The sequence below is a fragment of the Thermobia domestica genome, chromosome 14 (assembly GCF_964235325.1).
Source record: "Thermobia domestica chromosome 14, izTheDome1.hap1.1, whole genome shotgun sequence".
Lineage (NCBI taxonomy): Eukaryota > Metazoa > Arthropoda > Insecta > Zygentoma > Lepismatidae > Thermobia > Thermobia domestica.
This window is the reverse complement of record NC_137467.1, coordinates 3,520,375-3,540,929: the sequence shown is the minus strand read 5'-3', so window position 1 is coordinate 3,540,929 and position 20,555 is coordinate 3,520,375. Positions and strand designations below refer to the sequence as shown.

At 35.7% G+C, this 20,555-nt stretch overlaps 1 protein-coding gene across 1 annotated transcript in view; it reads right to left on the bottom strand.

Annotated features, from left to right (window-relative positions):
* Window positions 1-6,995: 6,995 nt before the first annotated feature.
* LOC145670557 (ganglioside GM2 activator-like) overlaps window positions 6,996-20,555 on the bottom strand; it is a 53,131-nt gene continuing 39,571 nt past the window's right edge. Inside the window, exon 4 of the mRNA XM_081739362.1 lies at window positions 6,996-7,241. Within this exon, the coding sequence (XP_081595488.1) occupies window positions 7,071-7,241 (171 nt within the window). The 3' untranslated portion in view covers window positions 6,996-7,070. The remainder of the gene's footprint in view (window positions 7,242-20,555) is intronic.

The following is a 20,555-nucleotide window of genomic DNA, read 5'->3' as shown; positions in this document are numbered from 1 at the left end:
TTATTATTTATATTGTATTCTGTCGTTAGTAAATAAATTAAATTAGAATAAAACATTGAATATTTTATACTTCAAAATATTGGGGTGTACGCGTCCCCCTCGTCCCCCCGCCAGAGACGCCCGTGTTTTACAGAGCAAATAACAGCTCAATTCCGACCACTCTTCTTTCGAGTATCACCTAGGTGTTTCATGCTCACTCTAGCTTTTACTCTGGTGCATAGCGTCCCTGGTTCGATCCTAGCTCGCTTTATAGCGGCAAACACCATGGTTGGGGGCTTTCTCGGGGTTTCCCCGTTTTCATTTTCTTCACTGCACCATTTCAATCATTCTCATCATCATCGTCTCTTTAAGCCTTCCCGGCATGACCATTGGACTTGAAACTGAAATATTTCATTTCACTTTTTCTGTTTTCTTATATACAGTGTTCGTTTTTCATTTCTCGTGAAATATCCGGTGAGTTTTAGTTCTAGTCAGGAAAAATTTCGGTGGGTTCTTGTCCTATCTTTAGAAATTTACAGCGGGCTTCTGTTGGGTGAGCTTTTATCAGCGTCCCATGTATGCGTACCGAAGGAATACACCGACCATTATGTGACATTACATTTCGTTAGATTAGATTAGATTTTGATATTCAGATTTGAGTCCCTTTCAGTAGCGAGGCTATATGAGTCGTGGAGTTACAGTTTAACGTGGGATCCGAACCATGTCAGCTCCTGCCGGGAATCGAACAGGGGAATTTACGACAAAGGCACGTACGCTAACCACTTAGCCAAGAGCGAGCCCACATGGCGTTAGAAGCTGACTTGGTGACCATGTATCGTTGTGTGAAATGTGGACCATATTTTCTGGGAAGAGGCACATTATTTTCTGTTTTCTTTAGTTACACAACATTGAAGCTAATGACATTAACCCAATAGAAAGAAGTACTAATCTCCATTTCGCTACAACACATGAAGGGCTATGGAAAGTGAAGTGGAATTCTTTCAATTGGATGATTTGAGGAAGCGCATTGGATAGCTCCCAGGGGCTATTATTTCTGGCTTTCTAAACCGGGGTTCGATATCTCTTAACTGAGGTAGCTCTCCAATTCTTTCATGAACCTGGGTCAACGCGATCAATTTTTTTATTTTATTTTTTATTTTATTTTTTATTTTATTTAACAGATACAGCTCAGAGGCCATTTTATACTGGATATCTAACAACAACAATGGAAAGCATTTTGGGAAGGTGTCGGGCAGGGCCTGTTTAGTAGGTACCATCCCGGCATTTGCCTGGTAGGACTGAGGAAAACCCTGAAAAACCCCAGTCAGGATGGTCGGCATCGATCCCGCGACCTCCCGAATGTGAAGCCAACGCTCTACCACTTCAACAACCTCGCTGGGTAGCTTTTAATGCTTCCACCTGGATTAGAATCACTGACCATATACACTCGAAGTTGTGCAATAAAAATTCGACTAAACAGGAACCCAAGTAACATTTAAAAAGAGTATTTTAACATCCGCTTCTTTTATAGTAGTTTCTACTTGGACCAGTGACATCACCTGGGCTATTAGGAGGGGCCAATCCCTCTCCTTGAGCTCGAGATATGTACATTTAATCAATAATCTATATATTAAAATGCTAGGTTTATATGTTTGTGGTCAAGAAAAGTTTACATATTTATGGTCAATTCCTTTTATATGTTTGTGGCCAATTTTTTTTGACATTGAGATCTCGGAAGCCACAAGCTCTTGAAACGTGCTGTTTTCACTAGCCTATTTCAAATTTTGTGTACACTTGCCAGTTCTCATTGAAGTTTTCAAAAACCGTGTCGTTATTATTCTATTCAACATTTTAGGAACCGTTTTGAGCTTATAAGATTAACATTGTCGCTAGACCGAAGGTTCATATCCTTGTGTTAGACAACCAGTAGAGGAGTTACGTATGGCGGGTTGACGGATATTGCAGGCGCTCGGCTTACATCTGAATGGCAAAACCTATTGCATGCTAACTTCAAAGGTCTCAAGAGAGGCAATAAGGCATACTCAGACGGGTATAGAGGGGAAAATTTCATTTGATTATTTTCTAAGTTTGCCACAAACCTAACCCACCATCTATAATATTAAAAGTTACGTTTATATTTATTTCTCCCTTCGTAAGTCGTCTTGTCTTTTACTTGTATGTGTAAAGGGAAATAAACATATATAGTGACTAAGTGTAAAGGAGAACTATGATTATATCAGAATGACGTACTGAGTAGACAGCGCAGATTCAGCTAGTATATTAATGAAAAACGCAAAAATCTACTCATTACAGGGGAGGAGAAGTCTTGCATTTGTCACAAGCAAAATCCGAAATAACGCTATTGATTCGCACCCACAGATAGTAAATTTTAATGGACATGCTACCGAAAAAAGCTCAAAAACGCTAAGAATATAGTATACTTTGATACAATCTATTGTAATGTAGGGTTAGTAATAGTGCTAAAAAGGATTGTTTTTTTTATTGTTTATAGTAACTAGGTTGAATTAGAAGAAATCTAATGGGTTTGTAGTATTTTAGATCGGTGGATCTTATCTATTTCCAGTTGTCGGAAGTATTGTAAACTATGTGGGCTCTTATCAAGTAATTAAGTTAAAAAAAATGAGGAAGACAAGATTATATGTTGTCTTTTTTGGTCTGTAGAAATAACAGATATTTGTGTACCGAGTAATAAAGTGGTTGTGGCCATAGCAACCAGTTCTTTAACGATAGTCATTACATTTGTTTACGTAAGAGGAAGTAAGCAGGGATACTTTAAATCACTGTATTAAGAAGGGAGGGAGTAAAGCCATGTCAGTCTCTTGTTGGTCACGCCACTATTAGGTAATATCTTATTTAAATAGAACAGTTAAAAATGTTTGAGTAATATCTACTCTATAATCAATTAAAAGATGATATACTGTATGTAAACATATAACCTGATACAACCTCTTAAAACTTAAAAACGAGATTTTCTTTTATCATTTTCTTTCATTACTTAATAACCTAGTGTTTTCTTTAGAACTTCTGGAAACGTATCTCAAAACCTAGGATAAGCTAATTACTGTAGAAGTTCCTATATTGTCTTTTCCTAGATATAGAATGAGTACATGTTGGTACACGTTGTATATTAATTTATTTCACAACATACCATCAGATACAGTGCATTCATTAGTTGTTTTGGGACTTGATTTTTTTGTTTTGTTTTTCAGCACTGAAACTAATTATGTGTCTAATCAGACCATAGCTAGCAGGTAGCCAAGGGAGCTCAAATCCCCATTAAATACCTTCAACCCGTTCTGAAAGCTTTGAATTGTTTATTTAAATTAATATACAATAGACTCTCGCTAATCCGGCCGTTTTTTCTTTCTTTCTTTCCTTTCCTTTTTTTTTTTTTTTTTTTTTTTTTACAAAGAAGGGTGCTGGATTATCGATAGTGCCTAGGGATGCGCACGAGACAAGATTTGTGACCGTCTCGTCTCAAAATGATGTCTCGACTCGAAAAATGTATATTTCTCTATTGGAAGAGCAGTGTCTCGACTCGAATTTTGTCACGAAAATCCTGTCTCGACTCGTCTCGTGCGCATCCCTAATAGTGCCGGATTAGTGTCTGAAATTGAATTTAGTGAGTGAAATATAAAGTTACATAAGCGGCCCATACACGTAAACACATGCCTGAAGAAACAGCCCGACTTGTATGAAAAATGATAAAACCACAGGCAAGTTGATCGTGTATGGCCTCGTTCATTCATGTTGAAAGTTTTCAAAATCTTCTGAAAACATGTTTGATGTTTCTGCCGTTCTGCATGCATGTTTACCGTGTATGGGCTCGTTCATGCAAGGTGGCTGTTTTATATTTAGGTCCGCCAATCACGACAGCGGAAGAAATCACTTGACTCTCTCCTCCGTCGCATGCCAAGGTCGTTCAAGATGGGTGATCGTTATTCCTGGAGCATCAAAACATAGAGAGAGAGGATTCTGTGCATGCATTTATTCAGGTATACAAAGAAGTACCATGTTTTTGGAAGGTAAAATAAAAATTAAAAATATAAACTACTGTGTGGGGAATGACGTAAAGAATTCTACATTTGAAAATCTAGAAAAGCTGAGAGAATTTCAACCTCACTCCACACTTGATAGTTGTTAAAAGGAGGATAAATACGTTGCGCTCCAACTACAGAAGAGAGCACATCAAAGTGAGAAAAAGGAAATTAAGTGGTTCTGCCGCTCATGAAATTTACATGCCAAAGTTATGGTACTACAGGGGTGTAGCCAGCAGGCTTATCTATTGGGTCGTTTTTGAGGAGAGACAGCTACAATGTACAAAACCCCCAAAAATGTGTTACAGCTAGAGATTTTGAGGGCTGAAAAAACGGATTTTTTTGTTTCCGTCCGAAAATCTAAACACACTGTTTTTTTAAAGTTTTTTTCTTCAAAAATATTATGTACCAGGTAGTTTTCATTATACTTAACCAAGAACTACTGCCCCGAAGCAAACGTTATACCTTTGTGTAAAACTATTTCAATCCAAGTCCTTGTACACAGAACCTATCTACATAAGACAGATTTTTTTTAAATTTCTTTAAAATTTCCTGACAAAAATATTTATTTATTATTCGTGACTAAAAAACATTATAATTATTTTATTAACAGCTATATATCACTTCCTGTTTTACACCAAGTGGAAAAAAAAGCGAATAAAATTCAAACTGAAAAACTGAATTAAAACGTTGTTTTTCACCATATTTTCCAACTGATAAAAAAATGTGTTTTTTAAAACACTCAGTTTACGGTGATAGTTTTGTAGCAGTATTTATAGTACCTTGTTGAAACGTTTGTCTTCAAACTGTCAAATATAAAACAGGGGCGGATCCAGGACGGACTTCGGTGGGTCGGTGGGTTATAATACTGCTACTTAGAGCTACCTTTAAGAGCTTCAAACTCTGGGATGGGTTTTATTTATATATAAAATAAGAAATCTTCATCTTCTGGGGATTATCGCCCCTCTGGATCAGCCTCTTATATAAAATCACAGTAAATCGTGTAATCTGCTGTTACAAATAAGTGTATATATATATATTTTGAAGTCCATTTGTTTGTTATGAGTTTATATTGACACAAATCTAAAGAAAAATTACAGAAAATATTATAATTTGTGTGGAATAATTTATTTCCATTATCTAAACCATTTCCATCCAATTTGGACATGTTGGCGTGGGAGACCCGGGTTCGATTCCCAGTGGGAACTAATGTGGTTCGGATTCCACGTTAATCAGTAGGTCCACGTCTCATATAGCCTCGCTGCTGAACGGGACGTTAAACTCAAAATCAACACAACCAATTTGGAAGTGATCCGCACAGGAGCACTAGATCAATCGATTGTAGTAGATGTGGTAGCAACCTGTGCATTTGGTCATTCCTTACACAGAAGATACACCATATTATTTTTCAATCGGTAAATAATTTAACGTAAATTATTAATTATATGTAAACTTTGTTATATTTAAATGACTGGAGCAATATAATTTTACGATGATGTTTTAAAAACTGGTCGTTTAGGGGGTCCAGGAAATCATTTGGGGGGACTGGCCCCGACGCCCTCCTCCCCATGGGTACACCCCTGTGATATTACAATTAACTTTAATTTTTATCGGATTAGGAAGAAACACGTGTAAGCAAAAGCAACCTAGATGAATACAGCAGTGATGAAGAGCCTGATGAGTCATCTCCACAGGTAATTAAAATAAAATATTATTGCAACTAGTTTTATTTTCACACTTATTCCTGTGTACTGACATGTAGAATTAAGAGACCTCGATGGTCACTACTAGTTGGTAGCAATCATATTGTCTTACCTCACAGAGTACGCTTATCTTTATTAATGAATGCAACTACTCACTGATGGTATATTTACAACAGTACTCAGACACGGAGCAGTCTGAACATAGTTAATGCGTCAATATATCTGTTTCCTATGCATACTGTATGCCTTATACCGGGTATATATATACATGACACATTGCAAGTCCAACCTGCTTTTCGTTAATGAGTTAAATTTACTTATGAAGAAATTGCAACAAAATTTTCAACACACTAAGCTTGTTTAGTGAGAAATGTGATGAAGTCCCTACCATTTGCAAAATGAAATGAAATGAAATCTTTAAGTTTTACGTCCAACGCTTATGCCGGTTAGGCTAAACGAGACGGTGATAATGAGAAATGAGTGAAATGGTGGAATGAAGAAAGTGGGAGGAAACGGGAGAACCCACGAGCAAGGTGTTTGTCCATCACAAAGTTCACACGGCGCGAGCTGAGATCGAACCAGGGACCCCAAGCACCGGAGGTGAACGCTCTACCACTGAGCCACGCTACCATTTGCGTCTAAGCAAAATTATCCTCAAGGCTCTATATTTCGGAAAAAGACCTTAGAACATCTGCTGTTGAATAATTTTATTTACACATTCCTTTGCTAGTTTCGAAGTGATGAACTTAATTAGTACATGTCTACCTTGAAACTTATCAAGAAACATCTGTTGATATGCCTTAATCAAGTTTGTTTCATAGTAGGTCCGAGTGAGGAAGACATACTGCTGAAGAGTGTGCCGATATATTTTAACATTTCCTACTCTCAAATGACAACAATTTTCCTGCGATTACTCACAATGAACTTCAACAATAAAATTCTAGGAAACAGGCTCGATAGAATTTGGTTACGTCAAGGAAACAGTTTTTCAGCAGAAGCAAACTGGCCTAGTGACCACTGGCCGATATATAGCGCTGTAATATCATTAGTACTAACCAAAATGAGATACTCTTAAGTCAGTCATGTTTCGTACAGATCGGAAGCATTTCTGTTCAAAGTTGGTTGGAATACCTTTATTACGCGTATTGAAACGGTAATTACACAATATTCGAATTCGACTTGGAGAGGGAGTACACATTACACGTGGATGTTTGAATATTTTATTAACAGAATAAATAAATTAGTAAATTGAAGGTAAAACAAATTTTATTCGAACTAAAAACAAAATGTCAAACAAGTTGTAAAGTTTAAATGCTTAAACAGCGGGAAGCTATTTCTTGCCAGTGTCTATTTCTATGTAGGCTTTCATACATAAAAGTTGCTTTTGACCCATATAGCCCTCGCCATGGATTTCGTAGGGTCCTTTGATTAAGCCTTTTGGTATCTTCTTTAGGAACTGGATATTAAAGGGTATTGGCACATTTTTTATCTTGTACAAACCCTGTGAGAACGAAACAAATTGAAATTAATTAATGCTTTTTTTTTACGTTGTATGTAATGTAGAGGTTAGAAATAAAATTCTACGCCACTGTTAATATTGTGTGTGTCACTGTTAGGGTAAATTGAACAATACATATAATCTAATATTAAATAGTGCATATTTTTCTTATACAGTAAATAAATAAATAATTTAGTTTAGTAGAATGGAAACTATTAATTGCATCAGATTGGCAACAAGAACATATATTTTAGCGTTATAAAAATAAGTTTGTTTTGAATTTCTCAAAAACTATGCATCAGAATTTTCTCTGAAGAATGTCCCTTTGTTGAGCTCCATGTGATTTATCGATTGATATATGAGGGCAAATCAGAAATTATTCCCAATGTAGCTACAACTTTTTTGCATTATTCATACTAATCTCTGTCCTCGTTTATTTTATTATTATGCTGTTGTGGACATGCTATTATACGAAAGTTTGATTCTAATTCCTCCATTATTCCTTTTGTTGCAGATAGATCATGGCCGCCCCATTAGAAGTTTGCTCCAAAGAGGAATAACGAATAATAATCTGTTTTTTGTGGTTAGAAGGTGTACCAAGGGCAGCAATCCGTCAAGGGCTTTCGGCACAATACGGGAACTGTGTCTTGCCGCAACGGAGTGTCTACGAATGGATTCAAAAATTCAAAAATGGTCGCACAAGTGTTACGCACGAGGAAGGAGCAAGACGAATGACTTTATGAGACCCAAGTCTGTTGTGGATGATTTCGTACGCAGAAAAAATAACTAATTTTCTCACAATGTGTCACTTCGTCAATAGTCAGTCGTCTGCCTAACTGTGATACTAGCTTGAGGGAAATTTCCCGCGGCGTAGGCAGATTTAACAAAGGATTTTTAAGGACGGAAAAAAAGGGAGATTATACAAATATGAGATAAAATGTAGGGAAACTTAGCATTTCAACAAATGTTATGTTGTTACTAAGCACTGGGGCAGTATGACGAAAGATGGTAGCATTCTTTCCAGAATCCCACACACAAAGTGGCAAACTTTTTTTTTTTTCACGAGCCTTTCCGTGCCCTGGCTTGAGAATGTCATTGTAGAAGATAACACTGAAGTAATAACAGAAGATCGAAAGCACAAATGTATGTTGCGGAGAAATGAGCACAGTATAAATAATCCATAGATACGGAATAATGCTCTCTTTAAGCAACGATAATTTTTGAGTTGCCCTCGTACATGTTAACTTTGGACAACATTACACTGAAATAATCATTAAAGTTTAAGAAATAATTATAATCTTCAGCTATATCTCAATAACCATAGGGCCATTATAAAACCTTCTATTTTAAGAGTCTTCGTCCCTTCGAAATTAAAATACCGCCAATTTTACAGTAATTATGTGATATCTTCAAATAGATAAAAGATAATTGAAATATGGAACAAGAGCGCCCTAGACAATATTATTTTGCGTGAGGTACCGTTATCACAAGTCACCTAGTGGTTTTCCGTTTTCAGCTGTTTATAAACGCGAAAATAAATGCCGATTTTCAAAATGACTCGAAATCGAAAGCAGATAAGTGGGTCGTGATAACGGTTTCTCATGTAAAATAATATTGTCTAGGGCGCTCTTGTTCCACATTTCGATTATCTTTTTTTTTTATCTATTTGAAGATATCAGATAATTACTATAAAATTAGCGGGATTTTAATTTCGAAGGGATGAAGACTCTTAACGTGCCCATTAGGCTAAAGGAGAAGGGTGATTAAGGCAAATGAATGATAATGGAAGACTTGGTGAAATGAGAAAGTGGGAGGAAACGGGAATACTCCGAGGAAACCCATCGCACACGATATTGTCCATCAGAAATTTACTTGACCGGGAATCAAATCTGGGATCCTTAAGTATCAGAGGTAAGTGCTCCACAACTGAGCAACCGTGCTCCCTTAGAGTCATAATGACAAGCTTCATTAGTTTTTATTTCAGGATCACTTTCATCTCAGTGGCGTAGTTATCGTACACCAACATTTTTTTATGTTTACAAAAACACTGATTTTTTTGCATTTTCTCAAAAACTACGCATGACAATTTACAGTCAGCTACAGCATATTATTTTCTTCAACATATTGTCATCTATCAATTTATCTAAGTCCCTTTTTTGCGCAATATTTTCCCCTGTGAAACGCTGATTTTAATAACTAACTAACTCTATGGCGTATGGAACCCGGAAGTTTAATGCCATATCCACAATAAGCTCTCCACTGACTTCTATCCTTAGCCAATTGAATCCATTTTCTACTTTGTATTCCTATCTCTGCGAGATCCATCTTAATACTATCCTCCCATCTGCGCCTAGGTCTTCCTAATGGTCGTTTTTCGATTGGTCTTCCACTCAAGACTTTGAAAGCGTTTCTACTTTCTTCCATTCTAGCTACATGACCCGCCCACCTAAGCCTCCTAGACTTGACGACCCTAACAATGTTGGGTAAACCATATAAATTATGTATTTCCTCGTTATGAAGTTTCCGCCATTCCCCATTTTCGTTCCTCTTGGGTCCGAATATTCGTCTCAGGATCTTGTTCTCAAATACTTCCAGTCTATGTTATTCCCTCAGAATAAGCGACCATGTTTCGCAACCATACAGAACAACAGGCATGATTATCGTTTTGTATATTTCAAGCTTCAGATTCCTCGACAGAATTCGCGACAAGAGATTTTGAACCGAATAGTAACACGAATTCCCTGCTTTTAGTCGACATTTATTTTCTTTGTGAATATGATTTTCGTTTGTTAATATTGATCCTAAATATTTGAAAGTATCCACTTTATCAAAAGTATTATTTAATATTTTAACGCATCCACAATTTGCCGTATTATACGGTCTCGACGCACTTTCATGTACAGTGAAACCTCTCTAAAGCGGACAGCCGTGGGGAATCAAAAATTGTTCGCTATAGAGAGGTGTCCGCCTTAGAGAGGTTTCAGTATTTTCTTACGTAAATTAATAAACAAGGTAATATGCAATTAGAAGAAAATATTTTTGCATGAATCACGTATTTATAAATATTACCAAAATGTTACTGTACCTGCATTATCTTGCGCCATCCAATTCGAGGCACAACATGGGAATAAGATGTTATAGTTCTCTGCACTTTACAGTTATCGCTACTTACTACGTTTTCGGTGTGTTGCTTTAATTCGTGAGTTAATTGCAGTCCAATAATTTTTTTAAAGACAATATGCGTACCCGTGGTCAAAAATACCAAACTTGTCTTCTTTTGGTTAGAGATTCCACCCAGCGGGACAGTAGAATGATGTGTAATTCCAAACAGTGGTCAACTGTCAATCACTTTTGTTTCTGAAGCATTTTGGGTGGGAGTGGATTGCAAGCAAAGGATATAAGGGTGTTATGAAACAGAGACCCTTCCTCTGGGTTGCTGAACAGACAGTTGAGGAGGCAAAATGTTGTCACACCCAGATGTTCTTCCTTGGTGACATACGTATGAATTACTTAAAGTGCATTTTTACTGCACATTCCAACTTGTTTCTAGAGAAAGTGTCCGTAATACGAAGGTAAATAATACCTATAAAAGACAAGAAAGACTGCCCGTGTCCGTACTAGAGAGTGTCCGCTTTAGAGAGGTTTGCCAATATGCTTTTTCCTATTACAGTGTTTGGGGATTACAAAATATGTCCGTTATGGGAGGTGTCCGCTTTATAGAGGTGTCCGTTAGTAGAGGTTTCACTGTATTTAGTTTTCTCTGCATTTACTTCTAAACCCATGTCCCTTCAAGCGTTTAATAAGATCTCTGCATTTCTTTCTATTGTTCTATTATCATCACCTATTAAATTTACATTATGATTTTAATAAAGTTCCAATATCGTTAAATACTTATTTCGTTCTCTGTCGCAAATATAAATCTACCTCATACAGAGTCATTCGTATTACTTAAAACAGCAACCCACTATTTTGGAAGGACCTAGAACGAAAAAACTCACATGTTCCAACAACTAAAAATTGAGGTAATATTTTGGCCGATATTAGGATGTATTTACAAATAATTTGAATTGTTCTTTTTTATTATTTAGAGGAGTAACCGGGGTATTCGCGAACACTGAGGTAATGCCGAACACTCCACTGGCGTCTCTGGCATGTAAAATTTGGGGGGCATCAAAGAAAGTGATTTAAATGGTACTACCTAACCCAACCTGTTTATTATCTTCGATTCCATTTGTTACCTTTCTGCTTACCTTCTTGTACCCCCTAAGGTACATCAAAAACTCTTGTTATAATCACACCCTGAATATTATATTCCAAATAAATATAAATATTATTATTTTTATGTTATTCTGTCGTTAGTAAATGAATTAAAATAAAATATTGAATGTTTTGTACTTCAAAATATTGGGGGGACGAGTCCCCCTCGTCCCCCCGCCAGAGACGCCCATGGAACACTCAAGTTTACGCCCAGATAAGCTTGTTAGAAAACAGACGATTTTGCTGCACGCGGAGAGACCTGGAAAAGTGTAGCATAAATCTGGTGACAGTCAGTTGAGTGGATTGCCAGGAAGAAAACATTTTGTTGTTTTTGTCCATTCACTTATAACGTTGATTCAACCATGTGGGCAAAGTTAAGTTGGCTCCTATCTTATCTATATTCTTACACATGAGGCTATATATTCCCCTATATTTGAGCATTAGTCCTTTGTAATCTTACTAGCCTATATGAAGTCACAACTAGTTTCAACTTTAACAATAAAATGGTGTCTCATGGGGAAATGCCAGACAGAATGTTTGCCATTACCCCAGAGGTTCGGGATTGCTCCGTGGTGTGAAATAAATTATAAAAAAATGTATATATTTATTGAAAAGTAAGTAATAAATTAATGAAATTGGTTTGGGAAATAGATCATATCTTGGTAATAAGTCTTATTAGCTTTTTAAATTAGAATAATGTGCTATGTTTATTATTTGCTATATTTGTTAATTATGTCTGTAATTATAGTTCTTATTAAAGATTTAAATATTAAATTACGGCATATTTTTAATGTATTTTAATACATTTCGCTTCTTTCGTAAAGGAAAGTTTAAAGTAAACAGTATGTACGGGATTACCTCGACTATTGGGACAATCCCGAACATAGGTACATTCTTAAAACATCTCAGTGATTTGTTGAAAAATGTTAATTTTGACTTTCCTCTGCACTTTAGAAAAGAGGAAAAACTCCAAGCTTTGTATACACAAAAAATATTAATTTTATCTTCAAAAACGAAAGAGTTATTTATAATCAAAGCTTAAGTGTTCGTGAATACCCGGTTTCCCCTATATAAAGCAGTTTTATTCCCACCAATAGATGGGCGTGCCAGAGAGGGTAACGTCTTCTCTTCGGCCAATGATATCAATTTAAGTGTGGTAAGAAGCTATTAGAAGTGGGTATTAGGATTTTTTAAAAATTTATTGTCATTAATACATAAGAATGCGGTGAGATATGATATGGTGGTAGCAATGAAGTGCTGTCCACATAACATAAGGTCACTGATGTTAGCTGAGACGAGGATGTTAATCTGCTGCTCTGGGGATACATGAGAATGGATTGAGACAATTTGCGCCCTGTTAGTGAGAACAAAGGAGTACAATAATGAAGCTATGTGAATATTTGCGGATGGTAATTGTAAATGCATCTATGTGGGTTGTAGAGAAGAATGTCCTGATCATTTTCATGGAGTGCAAAAAGGTTACTAACTGGTGAATATGCGTAACGTGTCACAGCTGGAATCTGATCTCATAACTCATGAAGGATCGGGTGTGCGGCGTTAATGCGGTGTTCAACGTAGCGACAGCGGAGACGGTATAGATGCTTTCTGTAAGAGAGTAGGGATAGTTGTACGGATATAGACTTCCTGTGTTGGAGTTCGTGCAGGTAGTGAGTAGGCATGTCCGGAACCGGTTCCTGGTAGAACCAGTTTCCGGCTCTGAACGGATCCGATGCTAGAAGATCAAGTTCCGGAACCGGGTTTTCGAATCCAGGTCTAGAATGGTTCCTGAGACCCGGTTCCGGAACCGGTTCTGAATTTATGTACGATGTCGTGTAGTAAGGAGAAACGTGTGAACGTAATCGAACAGTTATTTATTTGTGTGCAAGCTACAACTGATTGTATTTTTTTCATACGAGTTCTGAAACAAATGGTGTAATACAAAATCACTACTGAATTAAAGAGATTGGACTAATTCCAGCTTTCACTACCCAAGTAACTTTTACTTTTCCTATGAATTTAAGTATTTCCGATTAAAAATTACCAGAATAATGCATCTACGGACAATTTCAATTCCCTACAAATTCAAAATACATTGCTATGCAAAGGCAAAATTACAGCTACAGAAAGAAAAAAAAACTAGCCATGTTTTGTGTTCACACTGCACTAAATTTCAGTATTTGTACAACCAACAAATATTTTTGTACACAAATATGTATATAAAAAATGTAAAACCTTTCTGACACAAAAATCACCTTCTGCTGATTGCTTTGTTACATTCTGCCATATCTCTTATATGAGTTAAGGATGACCGGAATCGGTTCCTGCTGGAACCGGTTTTTGGCTCTGAACGGATTTGGTTCGGGAACCGGGTTTTCGGAGCTAGGTCTGGAACCGGTTCCGGAACTGTTTTTTTCTGATCCAGGTCTGGAACCGGTTCTGAAAACCGGATTTTCCAAGAACCAGTTTCTCGCGGAACTTTGTGGCTTTCTCTAGAAGTGGGTAGGCAAGGAGCAAGACATGACGTTAGAGGACTTGTAATCTGTCATGGAACTTTGATGGAGCCGATAACCAGGCGATAGGCCTATTGCCAATGCGGACATTTTCTTATGCGAAATTGACACTTACACACTTCATATTTTATAAAATTTTAAATCCTACTCTGCTATTAACGCCAAACTATAAAAGACGTGGGATAAGTTACATGCAAATCAATAGAGGTTATTCAGCTTAACAAAATGATATAGGTAAGATACATTTTCATGCGTAGTTTTTGAGATAATTGTGATTTGATGCTGGGGATCTAAAAACTTCATGCTGTACAACCACGCCATCTGTGGAGATAAAACTGAAACTGAAGTATATATCCTCACCAAGCGTTTTATTAAGAAACTAGCGATATGACAGTACATAATATGGTTAATGATATACCTAGGTATATATACCCAAACACTATGATTAACTTTTACATTTTATTTTTCTATATAGCTCTAGTACTGCTCAAACATAAGACAGATATCAATCACATTAAACTCAACGAAATGACATACTTGAAACTCATGTATAATGTTTAGGAAAATTAAGAAAATTAATTAATTTATTTTATTCTTTTGCTAATGAAAAGGCTTCATTCATTGTCTTTGCACATTCTGATCTGTTGAACAGATTGTTTGTTTATCTATATAGGCTTACTGGATATGTATTTAAAAAAAAATGTTTACTGTGAAAATGTGACGCATATATAGTAGTATGTCACACATGTACGTACTCCTAACAGTGTGGCATATACAGTGCCATACGGTGGAAAATCAGCGCCCGGGGCGAGAGTATATGAGGAACGGTTTTTCAAAACTCGATAGAGCAGAAATTTTGAGAAACGCAGTTATATATTGCATAGGCATTTGTATCCTACCTTTGTGTGAAATCAAATTGGCAAATATCGATATGTGTCATGCGTATATCATAAGAAATCATAAGCGTTTTTTCATAACTGGATAGAGGTTATGTACAATAATAACAAAATTGCAATTCCTGTAAAAAATAATGTTTTTTGGTCTACCGAGTTTTGAAAAAAATCGCTCCTCATATATTCCAAGTAATTTTTCCTATCTTTTTCCCTTTTTTCGCTCCAATTTTGCGCCCTCTTTACTTCGGCACCCGGGGCCGTCGCCCCGCTCGCTCCTCCCCCACAACACGGTACTGGGCATAAACCTGTAAAGTAAAATCCTGTACTTTAAACGGTAGAGTTTATTGTTAGGAAAGTGTTTTATTTTTTATTCCTTTGCTTGAATTTCATGAATATTTTGTTACAGATATAATTGGATAGTATTGTTAAAACTTAAGATTATTAAATTAAATTCTATCGTGAAAAAAAGATAGAATAGTTTATTTTAAAGATTGGTGTAGCTATCATTTTAAATTTATTGCTTATTACATGGAAATGTTTGAAACATTTTTAAATGGATCTTTAATTAGAAACTTTAAATTTAAGATTAATGTTTATTAATATCGTTTTTATCATGGTGATTATTTATAATTTTTGATTATTCTTTATCAGGGGCGCCCGAAGAAAATTTTCTAGAGTGGAGCCCATATCCATGATTGCTATACTACGTCTGGTATTTAACATACATGGTTTGCTATATTATTATACATTTTCGTGAGCTAAAGGGGGGGCTCAACCTTGCCCTCCCCTTCGGGCGCCCATGTTCTTTATTTTTGCTGTCTTTTGATTCTAGCTCCATTTATTCATGTCTTATAGATAGTGTTATATACCAATATTATACCAAAGTTAACGATACAGATGGAGGAATAGAACAAGGTTGGCAGCACTGCATTACTCTTGAATTCAGGAGCATTCAAAACCATCGCCTATGCTTTCCTTATCACCACTGTCTTCTATCAACGATAGAATGTCTGCCTTGTTTTTGCACTGTCTGAGAATCTTACTGAGAATCCAAACAAAAATCTGTGACGTCATAGAGCTCCAGTTGGAAATGACTGATCTAAATGCTAAAACACAAAGTATTAATTCTTCTAATCTAAATACAGGGTTCGCCTAAATGATTCATCGGGTTTCAAAGCACTGTTTATTTACAAGTATACGAAGTGCAAAGATGGGTGTTACATGAATAGATAGATACACTCAACAAGTTTAAAAAGCCTTCCTCGTGGCTCGCGTGCACGGTACATAGCAGGTCTGTGACGGCGTTCTACAAGATGGCGGCAATACAGGAGAAGAGTTCTTATGAGTTAGAGCATGTGAAGTGTTCCTAAGCCGTGAACTGGACATTACACAGAAAAGGTCGGATGTTCTGCGGCAGGTTTTGCATTTGAAACTCCTACCGTTGGCAATTGTGTCAACACTTGACTTCAGATGAATATGCCCTCCAATTCAAATCTTGAACCCGAGTGTCACAACTTATAGAAGATGATGATGACTTGACAGGGATGTAGATATTCAGGGACGAGGCGATTTTCCACCTGTTGGGAAAAGTGAATCATCATAATGTCGGAGTATGGGGTACTGAATTGCTGCATGTCTGTATGGAGTTGGAAAGGGAATGCGAAGTTCAAGAACGGCTGACTTTTTTGTGGGCTGCGCACAAAGCTTTGTTTCACGTGCTCCATGAGACGTGCGGTCACCCCGCGCTTTTCCCTTTACACAGACAACCAGTAACAAGAAACTGGCGAAACCAAGGCAAATTGCTCTGGTGACAAGGTGCAACGTTTCCATATTTGCGTAGGAATGTACGCTGAAGACTCATAACTAGAGACCGGATGTTTAGGCACTAAAAACCTGTAAAATAGGAAGGCAAATAGGCACTAAAATTTTAAAAAAATAGGCAGTAAAATAGGCACTAAAATGTAAGTCGAAATAATGAAGCTAAACACTCAATACCATTAAAAAATAAATTTAGGTCATAGATAATGTTCAAAGAATATAGAAACATACTTTTTTGTTAATATGTTCTTTTATTGTTATGCATTCCATACATGGTGGGTGGACCTAAAATATCTGCACATACTTCGGGAGATGATTCGTGATATCAAAAAAAGACCTGTTGCATGATGCATATCAAAACAAGACAAAAAGTCCTGCTGCATGTTGTGGAATTCCGCGTCGTGTACGAGTAACAGGGGTGCCATCTTGGAATTGAAAATTGAATCCTGACAATTGGAATGAGACATAAAAGTGTGCACATACTTCGGGAGGTGTTTCCTGACATTCAAGAGAACTTTTTGTCTTCTTTACATGTCACGAATCGTCTTTCGAAGTATGTGCATGATTTTCGATTCCAAGTTGGCACCCCTGTCACTCGTACACGACGAGAAACTTGACAACATGCAACAGTACTTTTTGTCTTCTTTTCATGTCATGAATCACCTCCCAACGCATGTGCACATCTATCTGTTCCGTTCCAATTGTCAAGATTCGATTTTCGATTCCAAGTTGGCACCACTGTCACTCGTACACGACACAGAATTCGACAAAATACAAGATGACTTTCTGTCTTCTTTTGATGTCATTAATCACTTCCCGAAGTATGTGCACATCTTTGAAGTTCACCCTGTATGTACATTGTAACGTAGCATGTGCTTACACTTACAAACACTTATTATACGTATATACGTGTATATTATTTATATTGTATAAACTATATATTTTCCCAATGAAGGCTAATTTAAAAGAAAATGCAGAGAATAGTCATCATTAGTAGATTAAGTTCTACAGCAGGTAACTCCATTCCTGGCATAATTGTAAAGTTTGTGCGGAGACAAGATAGGGACGCATTCCTTCAAAAACGAAAGGTAAAACGTAATCTTTCCTGTCGTGATATTGGATTGAAGGTTGATAACCCTATCTATGTCAATCCGAACCTTACTAGTAACAGGCGAAACTTGTTCAAGGAAGCAAGGAAGGTGAAGCTTGAAAATAATTATGAGTTTGTGTGGATAGACTGGGCTTGTAAGATTAAGCTTAGAAAATCAGCCAATGACAGACGCGTATATATTTAATACATTGAATTCGATGGCAGATATACAAGCTCTCTCGCATAATTAGACATGTTTAGTGAGTATGATTTATCTGTTTATTATCAAAATATGCGTAGTATTAATAACAAATCATGTGACTTGTATTTGGGAGTCTTGGCGGATAATTATGATTTAATAGCTATTACAGAAACTTGGCTTACCAGTAATGTTTATGACAATGAAATATTAGATAACAGATATATAATCTATAGACAGGATAGGTTGGGGACTAGAAGAGGAGGTGTAATCTTAGCCATTAAAGACAAATATAATAGTTATTCTTTTGATACTAGTATCGATGGCATTCAAATTGTTTGTACACGAATTGTAATACGAGCTGTTAGGATAATGGTTATTGTGCTTTATATACCTCCTGGTATAAGTATTGATACTTATCGAGAGTTGTTCAAAAATAGAGTATTTATTTGTCAAATATAATGATAAATTATTAATTATAGGTGACTTTAACATACCATCACTTATCGGTACTGCAACAAATTGGAATGCAAATGATATTTTCATCACAGAAATTAATAATTTTATATCATTGTTAGGGTTAACGAATGTGAATAATGTCTTAAATGTTAATCACAGAACACTTGATTTGGTTTTATGCGGCCGTGATGATGTAATTAAAGTCGAGTTATGTACCTCACCTCTGGTATCAGTTGATGTATATCACCCTCCGTTGGTATTTAATATTCCATGTAATTATAAGGATACCCGAAAGAGATGTGACGTCTCTTCTTATTATAATTATCGTAAGGCAGATTTTTGTGGTATCTATAGAGACTTAAAGAATGAAACATGGAAAGACTTAAGAAACGTTCGGAATATAAATGACGCTTTAGATATTTTCTATGATACAGTATATAAAATTATTGAAGCACACGTACCCAAGTTTAACAATAGAAATAGAAGAAAATTTCCACCTTGGTTCGATAATGAAATAATTAATGTTCTAAAAAGAAAAGAGTATCATAGGAGACGCAGAAAAACTTCAAATTATCATGACGAACAATATAATGAATTTCGTAGACATTCGAAAAAATTGATAAAAACTGCGTATAATAACTACATTAAATCTTATGAAGAAATAATCAAACACGTCCCTAAAAAATTTGAAATTTATTGAATAGTAAAAGAAAAAGAAAATCTAATATTTCTGTAATGCAATACAGGGATGGTTCATTGAATTCACCTCAAGAAATTGCAAATGGGTTCGCTAAGTATTTTGGCAGTGTTTATGATCCTAGTCCACCTACATATACTCTGAACGAAAATTATGAATCAGTTATAAGCTATAGTTTAGCAGTAACACATATTTCTAAAAATGAAATTCACCAATCAATAAAGCAATTAAAATCTAGCAGAAGTAGTGGCCCAGATGAACTTCCCACATATTTATTTAAAGGTTGTGCTGAACCTTTATTAGTTCCACTATGTTTGATATTCAATTTAATTTTGAAAACTCAATCCTTTCCGGATAAATGGAAGCTGAGTAAAATAACACCGATATTAAAAACAGGAAACTCTAAGAATATTGAAAATTATAGACCTATTGCCCTAATTTCAGTTCCTTCAAAAATTTTCGAACAAATTTTATTTAACAGAATTTTCTCGCATGTCAAATACTATATTTCACCTTTTCAGCATGGTTTTTACCCAGGACGCTCAACTTTGACCAACTTAACTTCTTTTTCTCAATTTATTGCAAGTTCTATAAATAATGGATATTACGTTGATGTAATTTATACGGATTTTCAAAAAACATTTGATAAATTAAATCACACGGTTTTAATAAATAAGCTTCTGGCTATGGGATTTTCAACCTCTTTGATAAATATTATGATCTCTTATTTGCGAGGTAGAACATATTTTGTCAATTATAATTTTGTAAAATCTTTTATTTACGTAGCTAATTCAGGTATACCACAAGGTTCAAATTTGGGCCCATTGCTATTTTCCTTAATCATTAATGATTTACCAAATGTTGTAAAATATAGTAATTGTTTATTATATGCCGACGACATGAAAATATTTAAAGCTATAAAAGTGAATAATGATCGACATGAACTAGAAAGAGATATTAATAGTTGTCTGCAATGGTGTATCAGAAACAAATTATATTTTAACATAAAAAAATGTAATGTTATAACGTTTTCAAATAAAATTAATTGTCCATCTTTTGAGTATAAGATTAATAGTGAAAAGTTAAAAAGAGTATATTCTGTTAATGACTTAGGTGTATTACTAGATCATAAGTTTACACTTAAATGTCACACAAATAAAATTATTGCAGAGTCGTACAGGGCACTAGGGTTTTTAATAAGGAGTACAAGAGACCTATATAATATCCAAGCTTTAAAACACCTCTTTATAGCAATGATTAGAAGTAAGTTGGAATACTGTTGTGCTCTTTGGGATCCTATTCACAAATTACAAGCAAATAACATAGAACGAGTCCAATTTAAATTTTTGAAACATCTTTATTTCAAATTCTATTATATATCAGCAACTAAAAAT